The sequence below is a fragment of the Geospiza fortis genome, unplaced genomic scaffold, assembly GCF_000277835.1.
Source record: "Geospiza fortis unplaced genomic scaffold, GeoFor_1.0 scaffold130, whole genome shotgun sequence".
NCBI classification, from domain to species: domain Eukaryota; kingdom Metazoa; phylum Chordata; class Aves; order Passeriformes; family Thraupidae; genus Geospiza; species Geospiza fortis.
In genome coordinates, this window is record NW_005054300.1 from 18,799,227 (window position 1) to 18,815,049 (window position 15,823).

Below are 15,823 nucleotides of genomic sequence, written 5' to 3' on the forward strand. Positions count from 1 at the left end.
AACTTATCAAAAGCCTATCTAAAGGTGCATACACACTGACTTTGCAGCAGTGGAATCTGTAAGAACATCATGAAGATAGCAGTTCCCTAGGGACAGGAAGGAGGATGTTAGGAGGAAGGTAGCTATTACAACTACTTTCCCATTCATTATTAGCAATGTTTCACAGCTGTAGGCAATGATTCTACAGAGAGGTCCTGCTGTTTTGTACAAAGTCTGAGAGACGGCAGCAGCACATTAATGGGGGAAGGGAAGGCTAAATATTTCCTCCTGATGTGGGAAAAGGCCCTGACTTTCCTTCCCTTTACAACAGAAACCACCTGTGAGCTTAGTACCAGGTAGCCACAAAACCATTTCCATAGGCAACAAGGTTAAAGCTCTGTGATACTCATATCAGCTCTAGGTTTAGATAACAGGGCTGATAGAGGCATAGATTCCATACAAATGGTGATTCATTTTTTTTTTGACCTCCAGAAGTCAATTCTATAAAAGACTGTTACAGAAAACAGTTGACATGTTTATCATTTTTGCCTAAAGAATGGACAGCTTTGTATGTCTAGGCTGCAGGAAACCCAAAGATTGCACTGCAGAGGCTTGATTTCTAAGTAGGAATAACTGTGGGGTCCCAAATGCTCGTTTACTGTACAATCTGTTATACTTTTATGCTGAGGCCCCTGGCAAAAGAATTTTATTCATAAAGCATAAGATGAGATTGTTCACTATGATTTCAGAGTCCCCTCAAGTTACATGCAGGATCTTCACCCTCACTGACAACTACATGAGCCTGGACAAGAGTGTTCCCTGAGTATCAGTGGCCAATACCAGGGCAGTGAGGAAAGACATGAATCTAAAATCAGGATGAGGGGATGTTTTGTTATTCAACTTACTGTACTCGGTTCCAGTCATCTGGGCAAGGATACGGAAGGACTTGGACTGCAGGTTGGCAGAGCGACGGCTCCAGTCCTCACTGTCATCCTCAGGCTTGTTCTGGGTTTTAAGCACAGCCTGATACACTGGAGAGGCACTGTCTACGTGAGGATCCTTTATAGGGAGGGCACTGCAATTCAGAAAGGGAAATGTTGGAAGCAGCTCTCTGGTCACAGTTTCTTACCCAGCCATCCCCTACATGGCTTTGAAACGATCACTTCTTAAAAAAATACATAGATCAATTTCATGTTATGGCTCATTCTATCTCTGAAAGGGCCTGTTATCATTCAAATCTGTTTGGAAATACCTGTTCATAATTCCTCAGCCAATGCAGGTACACAAGTGTGCAGTGGTTAGAATAATATGTGGAGAGTAGGCCAGGCAAAACCATTTATTTCTCTAACCATTTTTGTTACATATTATTTCTTATAAAAACAACTTCACGTTGGTACTGTTTTATATTTTCTTTAAATTACAGTGCTGGGCCAGTGTACCTCAAGGTTGCAATCAGAAATAAACCCATATTTCAGTATAAAAATAATGAGGTAGACTTTTATAGCTTTTTCTAGAGATGATTCTTTTTCAAACTGAATTAAATTTCCATCTGCCATAGTCTGAATTCATTGTCTACTAAAATGTGAAGCACAGGAAGTCTAGACTTGCACTCAAGACTTGCATATATAAGTAGTATCTGAAATCCCTAATGACAGAACGTATCTCAGGATCTTACAACATGCTTAATCATCTTGCAAAGTGATATATCCAGTTGTGCACACCTAAAATCAAAGCTACACAGGTCTGTAGCACAAGTGAGGTAACCTTGCTTTGATTTATGATGCAGGCTAGAAACAGGCTTAGTAACTTAATAGGTTTTGGTAGTATTTTTCCCCGGTGAAAATAACTTCTGCATAGCACAATTAAAATTAACTATTAACAGAGCTGCAGAAATATACACTGAGGGAATGATGTGTGCTTGGAGCAACTTGGCTCCATGACTGCTCTAAATACAAGGTCTATTTTTGAAGCAAGTGATTTATTGTAACAGCTTTATGCTATTCCATAAAGAGCTTTGCAAGCAGCAAGCTCAACTTCATGAAAACTGAGAAACAGCTCTGTTTAAAGTTAAGGGCCATTTGGTCCAACAGTTGCTTCCTTGGTTCAGGCTCAAAGTTAGTGCTAAGATACCACTTTGCAGAGAAAATCTACAGAGAATTTGGGTCTGTGATTTGAAAGCCTGAGAGGACTGATGAAAAGCCAGGATGTCTGACATCCTACATAGAGTGGGATGCAAATGTTACCAGGTAGTGCTTTAAATATCAGTACTTCCCAGCTGACACACTCCTCTTCTTCAGCACTGGGTAATATACACAGGTTTGATGGATTTACTCATAATACCATGTATTTATAACCCCCATATATGCAAACTTCTCACTTTCCTGAGGAGCCATCGAAGTACAAATCCCAGTTAAGTTTTTTTTTTGTGTGTTTCCACACAACAGTGGGGTGGAACGCAGCTTAGGTTTAGAATTTAGAGAAAAACTTGACTCTTCAGTTTATGCTCTGCTACAAAACATACAAGTTATGTAAAAAAGTTCCTCAGTGTGAAAGATGGCCTGTAGGAGGAAGCAACATTTTCAAGCTCCTTTTTTAGCTTGTGTTTCCTAGACCACAATCCTTACAATATCCAAACACTAGCAGGTACAGAAGGCAAAATATAGACTTGTTTATTTTGGGAAGGCTCTGCCATCAGTGACTTCCATTAGTGCTGCTGCTGTGTGCAGCAATGGACAAAGTGGTGCCATAGCCTTCTTTAGGTGGAAGAGGGGAGAGAGAACAATAGTTCTCCTCTTGTGGCCCATCACACACAGCTAAAGGGCTTGCTGAGGTAGGCAGGAAAGCACAGCAGTGAGTTCTGCCTTCTCCTGCCTTCTGCAGAATAGTCTTTGCAAAGAGATTCTCTGTAATACCAACAGTAACTCACAGCAACACCCTTGGGACTGTTCTGCTGCTGCTTCTGACACTTGGCTATGCTGCAAGTTCTGTCACAGCAATGTTCCCCAAAAGGTGACCCTGTTTTCAAGTCCCCAAGGCACTTCAGGGTGTTTCACACCCAGAACCTGCCTCGTATGAATACCAGAAGTGACTGCCTGATGTGGGCCAACAGTTAGCTTTATATCACCACACTGACTTCTTAATCTTGAGGAAGCTTAAAAACCTGCTGTATTGGACAGCAAATTTCCCAGCTGAGTACATTGTTCTAGAGTGGATAATAAACCACTGGATAGACAGTGCTGCTGATTTCCACCATGGACCACTGTGGCAGCAGTGGTGTGCCAGCCACGGACAGTTCAAATTCCTCTGTTTAAATCCTCTAGCTCAAATGCTTTGTTCTTATATTATGACCTACATACAAAAAAGCAGTTCAAAGGTTTATGTACAGATATGCCATTAACTCAAGCATTGTTAAAAAACTAGAGCTGGAGGCTGGACCACAAATTTCACAGTAGAAATGTGTGGCATTAATATGACATATTAATATCCTTATGGTAGACGATTAAGGCAGGAAATGGAGTTTGGTGAATTAACCTCCCCAGCAGAGTGAAACATGCTCATATAAATTGAACTAAATTAAAGCAATACATTGGAGTATTTCCAACTCTGTCTTTAATTCAGCAGGCCTTTTTCTTTTTTAAAAAACATAATTATATTGTGGATGAATAACTAGGACATATAAGCCTCTCAGCATGGAAGTGTAAAATAGAGCGCATTGCTGATTATGAGCATTTCATAAACCTAAATGTGACAGTTGATTCTTACAGACAGCCTAAAGATGCACATAACCATGTTAATACCTCTGTTATACCTCTTTGTAATTTAATTTCTTTCCATCTGGGTGTGGATGTGCAGAAATATCATGCATCTTTAAGCATATTACTTTAAATTGACGCTACTGAAAAAAAAAACCCTCTTTGCAAATGGGTTGGAGCTGTTGGAGGCTTCTAATCTAGAGCCTAAGGTATTCTAGTAGGAGTCAATAAAAATTATTTTCCTTTTTCTTATCATCATTTAGGTCACACATTTTTACCACAAAAAAACCCTTTAAAGACAGTCAAACTTCTCTGAATAAGTAGCAGTGGAGGAATTTTATTTTTTTGAGTCCATTATAAGCTATGGTTTACTATGTGAATCACTCCCTGGAGTCATTATGCAGATTTAATTTCAGTAGATACTAAGTAAAAACTTAGGAACCCTGCAGTGTTCTACCCCTGATGTAGACATACAACAAAATATTGTGACATCAGGTATTAGACTGATTCCAGCTATTTAAAAAAAAGCCCTAAGAGGTAAAAATCCCACAACCCAACAAACAAAAGTTCAAGTAGACTGGTAAATAGCCAGCCAAGTTGACTTATTGCAGAGGACACACAAGATCTTAGTTTGTACAGTCACATTATTGATTCTTCTACTTCAACTGTCAGATCTTATTCCCAATAAAGGTGCTAGACATGTGTCTTTATACAACTTGTGAATTTGATTAAAACTGCATAATGGAATTCAGAGGTGGTTTGACAGAAATGTACTCAAAACACTGTCCACATGGTTTTACTGCAGCCACCTAGCTCCTGGTTCTTCGTTTAGCAAGATCAATTAAAACAGAAAAACAAAGAGAAGAAAGATATATAAAGTCAGGGCATTCGAAATTTTCTACCTTAAAGTTTCAGCATGGAGTCTGACTATCAATAATTCTGTCCTTCCCTTTATGTTTTCCATGGTGATCCAGTAAGCGTGGCTTATTTCTAAGTGACAAGAGCCTGACTCTGATCTCATGAAGTTACAACATCACTGATTTCAAATGGTCAAACTAGAAAATGAGCTCCTATCCTAAGCCTGTCTGTCCTTCATCACTGATAAAATAAGTAAACGGCTTCCAGCTGCTGTCTGCCCTTCAGATGTGCAGTCTGAGTGTGCTTACCACCCTACAGACACTTGTGGACAAATGAAAAGGACTAAGGCTACTAATTAAGAACCAAGACCAAATTATAGGCTGATAACTGAGACAAAATGAATCAGCACACAATTTGGTCTGCTTTTATATTAAAAACTTCTCATACAAATACTTTTGCATTAATCATAATCTTAACTCAGACTTGATCGATTAAGCAAGCTAAAGAACATCATGGTTTCCACTGCCAATTAAAGTTCAGAATATCACAGAGGAAACTAAAGGAAACTTATAAAATCAAAAGGATCCATATATGCAGCATTAACTTTATAATCATCTGATCATTTAAAAAGGTATTTTTTTAAACATTACCATTTGCATCATATACTGCAACAGCATTTACTAGGAAGTGCCAATGTATCGTAAAATGTTTCCTAAAATGCATGCCTACGAAGGATATGAACCCTTATAGAGAACACAAATGAACTTCTTTGTACTTCAGTAATTGGAAATATGAGTCTACTCAACACCTGCGGAGATTCACTGAGTCATGGCCAAAGCCAGCTAAAGGTATTGCTTGTGATCCATCATGAGGGAGAGCTGTGATGAACAACAATATTGGTGCAAAAAGTTAGCAGAAAAGATAAATAATTATAAAAAAGAGAAAAATGGCCAGCAAAAGAGAGCACAAGCAAATACATAAACCATCCTCATTTTGAATAAGCCTGCAGCTAACATATGGAAAAGAAACTACGTTAAAGTGTGTTGCTATACCTGTATTTTGGTGCCATATCAAAGGAAGGCAATTTCTATTTTGGGCAGAAGCGCACCCGGTAAGAGAGAAACTTGGCTACATTCATGGCATATGTAATTTCAGTAAAGTTATTACAACTCTGGATAAGTTAATCAGGTAAGATTACCAGAAACGTGCATTGGAAAAGCAAAGTTATTAAAGATCAGGAGATTTTGCCATAGCCCAAATGATCTGTGTAAAACACATGTACTGTATGTAAACTGGGGATAGGGAAAATACAGCAAAACATTCCATTCTGAAGAATAAAACAGTAGCCAGTGCTAAATAAATATTTTGCATTCTTCATGTCTCAATAAAAATTCCACCCCTCTTTTCTGTCCTTTCTGAGCTATGCATACAATAGTGACTATTATAAATCACGGTTGTCAGGAATGAAAAGCCATCCAATATCATACACAGAGCATTAGATGTATTTTTGTGGGGTTTACCAGTTCTAGGAGGAATACCAGAAAACTAGGTTAAATTAACGTACCCCTGACCATGGTAGGGGCTTGGCACTTTAAGGTCTCTCCCAACAACAAATCATGTTATGATTTTCAAGTGATCCATGCTTTTAAATTCAAAACATGGAAGTGATTTTGGACACTGTCTAGGATTGATACGCATTTTCCACGTGTAATATACCCCAGGAAAAAAGAAAAAGTCCAGTAAGAGCAGATGTGTCATGCAGGTAGGGATGTTACAAGTACCATGCAGAGAAAGAGCATTCCACAGAAGGAAATAACCTTACCCAGCAAATTCTCCACCCTGGGCTTGTGCCTGGCCTGCAATTGCATCCATGATAGCATCCTGGGAATACATGCTGATCGGGGTGTTATACTGCGCGTGAATTATGGTAGCCTTGCCGCCAAGGCCCTTCACCTCAATGGGTTTGTGGGTAGACAGGGCAGAGTCCTTCAGGACATTGGGGTTGAAACGCTCCGTGAAGTCCGTGCTGGGTTATGCAAGAGTGAGGTTCCACAGGGAGGGAAGGGAGGGGAAGAAAGGAGAGAGGCGTGAAGTTAAGTGAGGGAAGCACCACCAAGAGAGGAGTGTGCACGTCTGTTCATGGCATCTCACCACCAAAGTTTCTCATCAGGGAAGCACAGACAATGTAAGTACCAAGCCACAGCAAAAAGATGGCTCTGCTAATGGATGTCATTTTTGTGTTGGTTTACGATGTATAAAAAGGAAAAAAATGTGAAATAGCTGTCACTGTATTAAAATCTCACAAAAAATCTCTAAGTATTTATATGATACTTAGATATACTAAAATTCTGATGTTATATGCATATATACATCTAAGTGTATACAAACAGTACATGTATATATGCATGCCCATGGGACGTACATACACAGTGCAGAGAATTCCCACTTTTTTTGTCATCCATTTGTGTTTTCAGAAGGGTCTCACAAAGGTCTAGAAAGTACAGTGTAATGAAGGGATATCAGGTTCTCTATTATTTAGAAGGTTTCAGTACTTTCTGTCCGTGTTACTAATCACAGTGAAATTTAGCACTTGTGCCTTTTAATCTTCAAGGCTTTCCTTACAAAAGACTAAATCTTCCCAAAAATGTCTCTACACCAGCCTGAAGTGCTGCTATAGCATGATAAATGATCAGTCCCAGATCAAAATATGCAACATTGCAACCAAAGGACCAAGTGCAGTCGGAAGAGTTGCTGCCTTAGTTTCCACTGACTCCATTTACAAGGAAAGATTTTATATTTGACAGACTGAGCCCCTAAAGCAATCTAACTGAAGCTTCCATGACATCAGAATGAGTCAGTTTGCTCTCAGACTACAGCCAAACAGCAGCTAGTTTTCTTGTAGGGTTGTGCTGTGCATAGTTCTAGTCCTAGAGCTAGGACTGAGCCCTGCCCAGAGTTCCCATGACCACTGTCAGCCACTATGGTGGCTCCTCTTCAACCTATGGGAGACTAGGTGAATCTCTGGTCTGCTGTTCCTGTCCTGCCAGCAGCACGAGGATATCACCAGGAGAGATTCCATACACTCACCAAACTGGACAAAACTGGGAACTCCACCCTTTGTGAAATAACAGATATTTCATAAATCTTTCATTCAGAACTGAACCCAAAAGCTGGAAATAGATATTTCTTTCCCTGCAGAAGAAATACTGAAGAATTTAATTCCATTTGATTGGAACAATTTTCCTTTCCAGTTTAACACATTAGACTGTAAGTTTATTGGCTAATATTGTTTTTTCTTTACCCAAACGACAGTGTGTCTGTTTACCATGGGTAGGCCCAGAGAGTGAGAGTTAAAACTGAACCCTCAACCCAGCATGATGAAAAAGGTAAACTCAAGTAAGGCTAGCAGCCATCTGACTTAATTATCTGGAGACTATCACAGGTGCTGTGCCACCTCTGAAGCCAGCCAGGGGATTCCACTCTGTTTTCAGCCTTTTGTTTGGTGGGATGCCCTGACTGAGGATGGACAGAGAGAGACACAGTCACATATCATTGCAAATCCTTGTCAGAACATCGACAGCCACATGCACAAGGACCAGAGACACACAGGAGCACATGCTGCATTACAAACACAGCCTTCACTTGCACATGCCAACATCTTAAGGGAGGGAACTGGGAAGCACCATTATGCATTCAAAAAAAGTGAAAATTATCTTTTTACCAAGACATTCTCTCATTTAAAACACATCTCCCTTAACTATTCATCAACTCTGACAATTCTATAATTACAATAACATCAGCTCTGGAGGGGTGATGGGCTGAGACATGCAGGTTGCTGTACTGAGCATGCACATGCCTGACTTCAACAGTATCTCTTTTCTGTGTAATACCCTAAACAATCACATGATCATTACAAACACACAGGTCCTCAAGATCTTGAATTTAGTGTTCTCTTTCTTTCACACAGTTGGAAGTACAAAAGAGATTCTAAACCCAAGATCTGAGAAGACTCTGTGAAGAAAAGGACAGAGGTTAAATATGCCACCTTTAAAGAATAATGTTCTAAGCAATTTGTTTCCACAGTCAGTTACAGAAATCAAAGCTACTAATGTCAGAACAGCCTAAACTTCCCTCATGGTAGCAACAGGAGTCATTTGGGCTTTCACTTGGGGTCTTTAAACAATTTTAGTGATGTCTTTCAAGAGGTTTTAGTCACATTACATACACCAAGGCAAAACTTCCACTGAAGTTAACAGGATTCCAATAAAAGTAACAGAAAAATACAGATTGCCAACTGCTGAGTTCTTTTTCTAATTCTGGAAGCAAACAGAAGATATTGTAAGGAGGGCTGGGGTCTAGAACAAAGTGGCAGAGGTAAGGCTGCAGAGACAGCACCTCTGCAAAATGAATGGGATCTTTCTCCTAAACTACAAAAGGATCAGGAAAAATAAATCCCAAAGCAAGTAAGATTACAAATACCCCTATAAAGTGACTTCTGCTTTCTAAGACAATCCTGTCAGAATAATTATTAATGTAAACTGGCTAGGATTTTACACTCCAAAGGACTTACATCATCACACCCACACTTCACTGAAATCAACAGAGAATGAAAAATCAATGTAAATTATATGCACGAAATATTATTTCAACTTTATGTATTCTACTACTCCTAACTTTGTACTGTTAGTTTAAATTTGACATTTAAATATTAGAATTATTTATTTTATACTCAGTTTGACCCAGTCTCCAGCAATTTAGGGACAACACTCAGGTCAGAGGCAAAAAACAAGAGTTTAGAGACAATCCTCTGCCCCTAGAAAACTAAAGGTCAAAAAAAGGGCAATAGATTGATCAAGGTAAATAACTCCATAGATTTTTTTCCCCTATATCAGTATCTTACTCCAACCTAAATTTGAATTTTAGCAGACTTTAGAAATTAATTTAACATTGAAGCTAAAAGTATTTTACTAATAACACACAAAAAAGGGCTCAGATAATGCTCTCCAAACTCTGAGGGCATGAAGATGACTTAAAGATTCAAGAGAACTTAAACCTGCCTGTAGTAGCACCACCACCTGAAAGCTTTTAGAAGAACTGGCAGGCTCAGGTGGCAGCTCCATCACAGCATTAGAGCATCACCAAGAAATGCCAAGCGGGAGCACTGCTGGACAGCAGGGGCAGCGCAGGGCGTCTGCCACACCAAGCAGACGTTCAAAAAAATACTTGCACTTGCAAGCAGACACAGCAGGAACACAGGGGATCATGCTACCCCAGAAAACACATCTTCACACATACAGCATCACACAAATATCTGGCACTACACAGAGGTGATACTAACTTGGCAGCGGTGTTGGTTATGACCTAGAAGAAGAGAAAGAGAACAAACAACATCAAAACCAACCACATAGAAAAAAGTCAATAGTTTGTAGAGTGCAAAGGGTAAAAGATATTTACAAAAGATTACTACAGCTCTTCTCAGACCATCTACAAATAAGAATAAAAAGAATAAAAAGTAAATGTATGCCTAAAACCCCCAACATGATTAAGAAAGGAAAAAATGCAGGGATTATACTTGATCCACCAGGACTTAGTAGGGTACCATGGCATTTTGGCTGACTGTTGAACATGATCTTATTGCTGTGCATCCTTAAAAGTACGACTACCAAAGTGAAGAGAGGAGGGAGCAGAGGGAAAAATGGAGGATTTTCAGAGTATATTCTCATCTGAAAATAGCAAATGAGTGGTAGAGATATATTTTTCTCTTAGATACTGAATATTCAGGGATAAAGTCTGTTCTCAGGCCACCCTCAGAGCTGGTTTTGCAAGACTGATTTTTAAGTCTTTTACACGCTGGAGAAGATCCAAAAAATATATTGGTAAATGTTTTAAAGCTAAAACTAAGGAAAATGCCTTTGTATATAACAAAGCATTTACCTAGATACAACTGCACCTACATTATGCCAAGAGGCGTGTAAGCCATTTAACTTCGGAATAGTCATTCCTAATTTATTCCACATTAAACAAAGCAAGCCACGCTTGCTGTATGTTTTCTGGGATATCCATATCAGTATATTTTATTCCAACTGGTTCCATACAGTATGAAAAAAAGGCATGTTCACACTCCATTCCTGCATCTCTGCATAAACCAGTGATGGCGCTTGCACAGTAATTCCAAAGCACCGTAACACAGGATAAAGCTGGGAGTGCAGAACAGAGTGTGCTCAGTCTGAACTACAGTGCTCTTCCCAATAACTGTGTGGTGGTTGCACAAATAGCAATGGGCTGTGATATTTATTTTAAATTTTTTTCCCCCCGAAGCTTAGAACACCCACATTCTGCTCTTTTCTTGGTTGAAGACTAATTAATCCTATTTTGTGCAAAACAAAGAGGAAGAGATTCACAGGCAGTTAATAAACTTTTCTTTTTACTTGGCTGTATGGAATGCTGTTGACAGAACTGACCACTGAGGATTCCAACTTGCTGCTGTGACATTTCTGTGTCTGGGACTGATACAAAATACTGGATAGCAAAGCTACACTGTTAAAGAGTGATATTCCAAGGGGATTTGGCCACTCCTGCTTTTTCCTTGCAGAACCTTTGATACCCTACATATAATCCTTTTGCCTTGGCTCATCAAACAGCACTTTTCATGATCAAAAGCACTCTAATGAGCCAAAGCTGCAGTAAAGGCTTTGCACTTCTGCATTTCCATGGTAAAGCAGCCACAGATCATCCCCTGCAGCTACTGGTCAGACTCTCAGATTTGAAAATATTCTTCTAGCTTTATAAACCCTACATTAAGCCAAATGTTCTTACAGGAACTGTTAGAGATATATTAGGAACAAGCTGCAGCCTGTAAGCACATCAGTGATCCTATATCCATTTTAGGTGTATGTGAGACAGCTGGGCACTCATTTACAATGAAACCAAGTGTAATGGTATCATTTTCTGACTCATCCATGCATCTACCATACATATAAAATAACATTTTCAAGGCAGAACTACCAAACCCCTAAAATACACCTTAATTAAAAGAAAAGTAGGTCCAAAGAAAATAAACATTATGTGCACACACTAAGAACAGCTCAGTAGTCACATCTCAGTAAAGATTTTTGAGATGTGAAGAGGCTGCTATAGCTTCCTTCAAAAACAGTAAAGCTTTACTTCTCCTTATGTTTAGGATGTGATGAGAAAATTCCTCCCAGTTCAGAGCCACACATAATTTTAGTTTGGCTCTATATAGGGAAATGTCTGGAACACCCAACTTGCTGCTCACAGAGGTCACACAGTAAAAGACCAGTAACCCAAGCCACCTGGCACGTACTTGTGGGACAGGTATTTACTGCCCTTGACCTACAGTGTGAAAAATAACTTACACTGGAATGAAAAAGATGCATGTTACAAACTATGACTCACTGTTCATATTTATTCATACACTCCAGAGCTTTCAGCACATCACGTTCCACACTCCTAACAGGCTATCTTATTTTTCACCTTGGTCAGAGTGATAAAGCTTCAATGTAAAGTGTATCAGACAAACAAATGCTTTGTTATTCTTCACAGATCAAGGAAGTAATCTCAAAATTAATTTCAGCTTCTTTATAGGATTTTCCTATAAACAGGTTTAGCTAAACCTGTAACAGCAATTCACACAATTAAGTTTAAATTGTCTGGTGAAAAGGGCACAGAACTGAAACATACCTTAAGATCACTCCTCATACTTGAACTTTCTCGCAGCTTTTACCATACAGCTAAGTGCATGTTTGTGAAAGCACAATGAATTCTGTTTTGGAGCATCACAATATCACAACCATGTTGTATTACATGGTAAGAATGTTCCCAGTACAGACCAGAGCTGTTTATTCAGTGCTCACAGTGCTTTCTTATTCCCATATATGCACTGTGAGATTGAGATTATCATGGATGCCACCAAGTCCCAAGATAGTTACAGGTTCCATGTTTTTCTCCACAGAGCAGGAGGCAAGATACTTCTTACTTCATGGATAACAGTCAAGTGGGAGTGGGAATGGTAGCACTATTGAGCTCTGAATTTTCTCTGCATGTCAACAGAGATGTACAGTTCTCGAAATTGTACAGAAGTTACCAGACAAGACACATTTATTTAGTGCTTCTGGACTCTTTGATCTTTTCAGAATGTTCCTGCACAGCAGGATAAGGATTTTTAGTTTTTTGTTTGTTCATCAGTGTTCCAGTTAGTAAAGGCTGATAGCAGTTCCCTAAAATTTCATTCAAACTGAATAGAAAGGCACACTCTTTGGTGAGTGGTGGATGCAGCTGTGTTGTAATTCTGATAACAAAACAGTCACAATGCTGAGCCATCCAAAATTCAGCCCCTTCACCCTCACCCCTGCAGGTATTAAGGAAGACTATGAACATAGTGGAGAAAAAGACAACAAGATATACACCCAGGAAACTCTGTATATTGAAATAAGACAAGAATTGGTATTCAGGAAACTGTAAATTAAGAGAAAAGTATTCTGAGGTTTATTTTGCTGATCTTGCTTACTAACTGATATTTTTTTAAAAAGTAATTGCTTTACTTAATTATCAAGTATGAGAAGGGAGGATAGAATTTTCTCAGATAAGTTGATTAGGATTGTTAATGTTAAGTGCTCAAGAGAGTGGCAGTGAATAATCTAAAATTGCTTGAATCATTTAGAATAGATGTATATGCTCTTTTAATAGGATGAAATATCCCTACTTTCTACAACTTAAAACCTCTTGGTTTTATTTTTGCAAAGAGCTGCTGCAAATGGATATAAAGTACTTGAAGCTATGCAGTTACTATCAGACCTTGAGCGGATTGTCAGAATTTTCTGGTTTTCCTCATATAGCCAAGTCCCTAATGTCAAAAAAATACATTTCCCCATATTCCTAACAAGAAATTTATCTTCATTAAAGAAAAAAAAACCAAAAAACAACAAGCAACCCCAAAACCACAATAAACTAAAAAATTAGATTTGTTTGGTGGTTTATACATGAAGGCAAAAAAATTAGGAAAACCTGTTTCTCCCTGCTTTTTCTCATGTACTGCAGTCCAAGATCCTCACTTCACAAGTTTACTAATAAAACAGATGACCTGCAATATAGGAATATGGAAAACCTTGACAGCATGGGATCAAACTACCTGGGCAGTATCTGGAGATCATTCCTTGTTATAGCAAAGTTAACATTAAAGCTAACATTTAAAGCAAGACATTCTTCAAACCAGAGGATTCAAAATATTGCAGTTCTGACTCATTTTGCATAGGAAAGCCAACACATTAAGGCAGGAATTACAGCAGGACACTCCAGTAGCTGGGAATGTCAGATTTGCTGGTCAAAGCCATTTCTCTCTAGCAAAGTACCAAAGATCAGGCGCAGTTTATAGCAGCTGCTCTGATGTCTGACCAAGCAATACTTGGTTCTCTGAGAGTCCATGCATTAGTTAGGACTGCTGAGTGTCACAACCCTGAGATGATTACTGTTACTTCGGTCCTAGTGTTCGCCCTCAAGCTCTGCTGACAATTGCCAATCCATGCTGCACATCACATACCAACAACCATTACTCTGTAATGGCAATGTGGGTATGTTTTGGGGCTACTGGAAAATTTAATTGTTGATCCAGGCTTTAATAATGACTGCTAGACAAATGCACAATAGGGTAAGCACCATTACATTCACTGCTCAGCAAGTTCATTACTTATTGAAATAATTAAAGATGTTACCATGTTACCTACCCTCTAGGAAGTCCACCTTCCGAAGCCCTTCGGTTGAGACTCAATTTATGCATCTCAGCCATTTCCCTCAGGGTCTCTGCCGAGTAAAGGCCAATGGGGTTGTTATACTGCCTTGCAGGGCTCAGCTGGTGAGCAGGGCTACTGCCACCAGCGAAAGCAGGGCTTGCTTTGGAACCTAACGAGCTCTTGGCAGGTGAAATGTCAGGAGTCACAGACTGAGAGGACATGGAAGATCTAACTGTGGTAGTATTTAGGTAGGAAGAGCTATTTGAAAGGCTGATCTCTTGCTGGTTGAGGTAGCCTGAAAAGGTTCCATTGGTTGCTAAAACACTACCCACAGGCCCAGTCGCCGTGTTAGTTAGAGGGCTGAAGGTTGTTCTGTTGCCATTGATTTCCCAAGCAGGTTCCTGTAGTAGCAAACATGCAGGCCAAGAAAAGAAAAAAAGAAAAGAGCAATCATAGAACACATGCAAAAATAACATTTGCAATTAATGCTGTAAACATAGTCATAAACTAGCAATAAATAGATTGGGACCAAAGCATTCAAACTTTCAGGGAAGATTTTCAACAAAGAAATGCATTGTTTCAAAATAAGAGAAGCAAAACCAACTCAGGCATTTTTTTACTAGGTTTTAGTTGAAATCAACAAATAAAGCTTAACATTAAGAGAGCAGTTGCTACTAGTCAACCTCACAGCAATAATCTTATATTAAGGCAACACTGTCCATTAATTTCTAGAATAATTAAGAAATTAAAAAAAATAAACATTCTTAGGTAAGAATAATTTTAGATCATGTATAACCATAGAAGTCAATGCTATTATTATAAAGACACAATGATTCTAAAGCACACCATTCTGTTGTCTATGAGTGCACTTGAGGTTATGGAAATGATGCACTGCTTTCCTGGGCTCTGGTTCATGCTGATCAGGCCATGCAGCAGGGTTAGCAGAGATACCAACAGGACATGAAAATAGGTACTGCTCCACAGACAGGCTGCTCCTATGCTGATCATTGCTGCTTCATTTCCACTAGAGGGAATTTGTGCTTGAGAATGTAGGGGTGTGTGTGATCCTACAGTTCTCTCCCACACAATATTCCTAACTGGGACAGCAGCAGGTATTGCCTTACCCAAAGGAATCTCTCCTACAATACCTATACCCATAGAAGTCTGTGCTGGTGCTCAGAACAATCTACCAAAAACTCATCCTAGGTTCAAAACAATCTACCAAAAACTCATCCTAGAAAAACACAGTCCAACACTTGAGTTTCACAAATTATTCACTATAAATGCACCTTAGTGAAACCAAAATAAGAGGTTATTCCAAAAATGAAAAATGCTCACAGTTAAGAGGAGCCCACAATCCTGCCTCAAGGATAGCCAGTTCAAGAGCAGGTGGTGGCCTGAAGTGATGTTTTGCCTCATTCATTGGCAATGCAATCATCATCTTTAACTCCTCACATGAAATACAGTTCTGAGAATAATTTGGCCTCT

The 15,823-nt window shown here is 39.2% G+C and overlaps 1 protein-coding gene across 4 annotated transcripts in view; it reads right to left on the bottom strand.

Annotated features, from left to right (window-relative positions):
* Positions 1–15,823, bottom strand: part of LDB3 (LIM domain binding 3) — a 107,452-nt gene that overhangs the window by 42,531 nt on the left and 49,098 nt on the right. For 3 of the 4 annotated variants that reach the window (XM_031062528.1, XM_031062517.1, XM_031062522.1), the window contains exons 4-6: positions 9,928–9,950; positions 6,412–6,615; positions 885–1,054 (exon numbers count right to left, since the gene is read on the bottom strand). In XM_031062528.1, the coding sequence (XP_030918388.1) occupies positions 885–1,054; positions 6,412–6,615; positions 9,928–9,950 (397 nt within the window). Of the gene's footprint in view, positions 1–884; positions 1,055–6,411; positions 6,616–9,927; positions 9,951–14,329; positions 14,737–15,823 lie in introns of all 4 variants that reach the window. The other variant, XM_031062513.1, reaches the window with a different exon arrangement.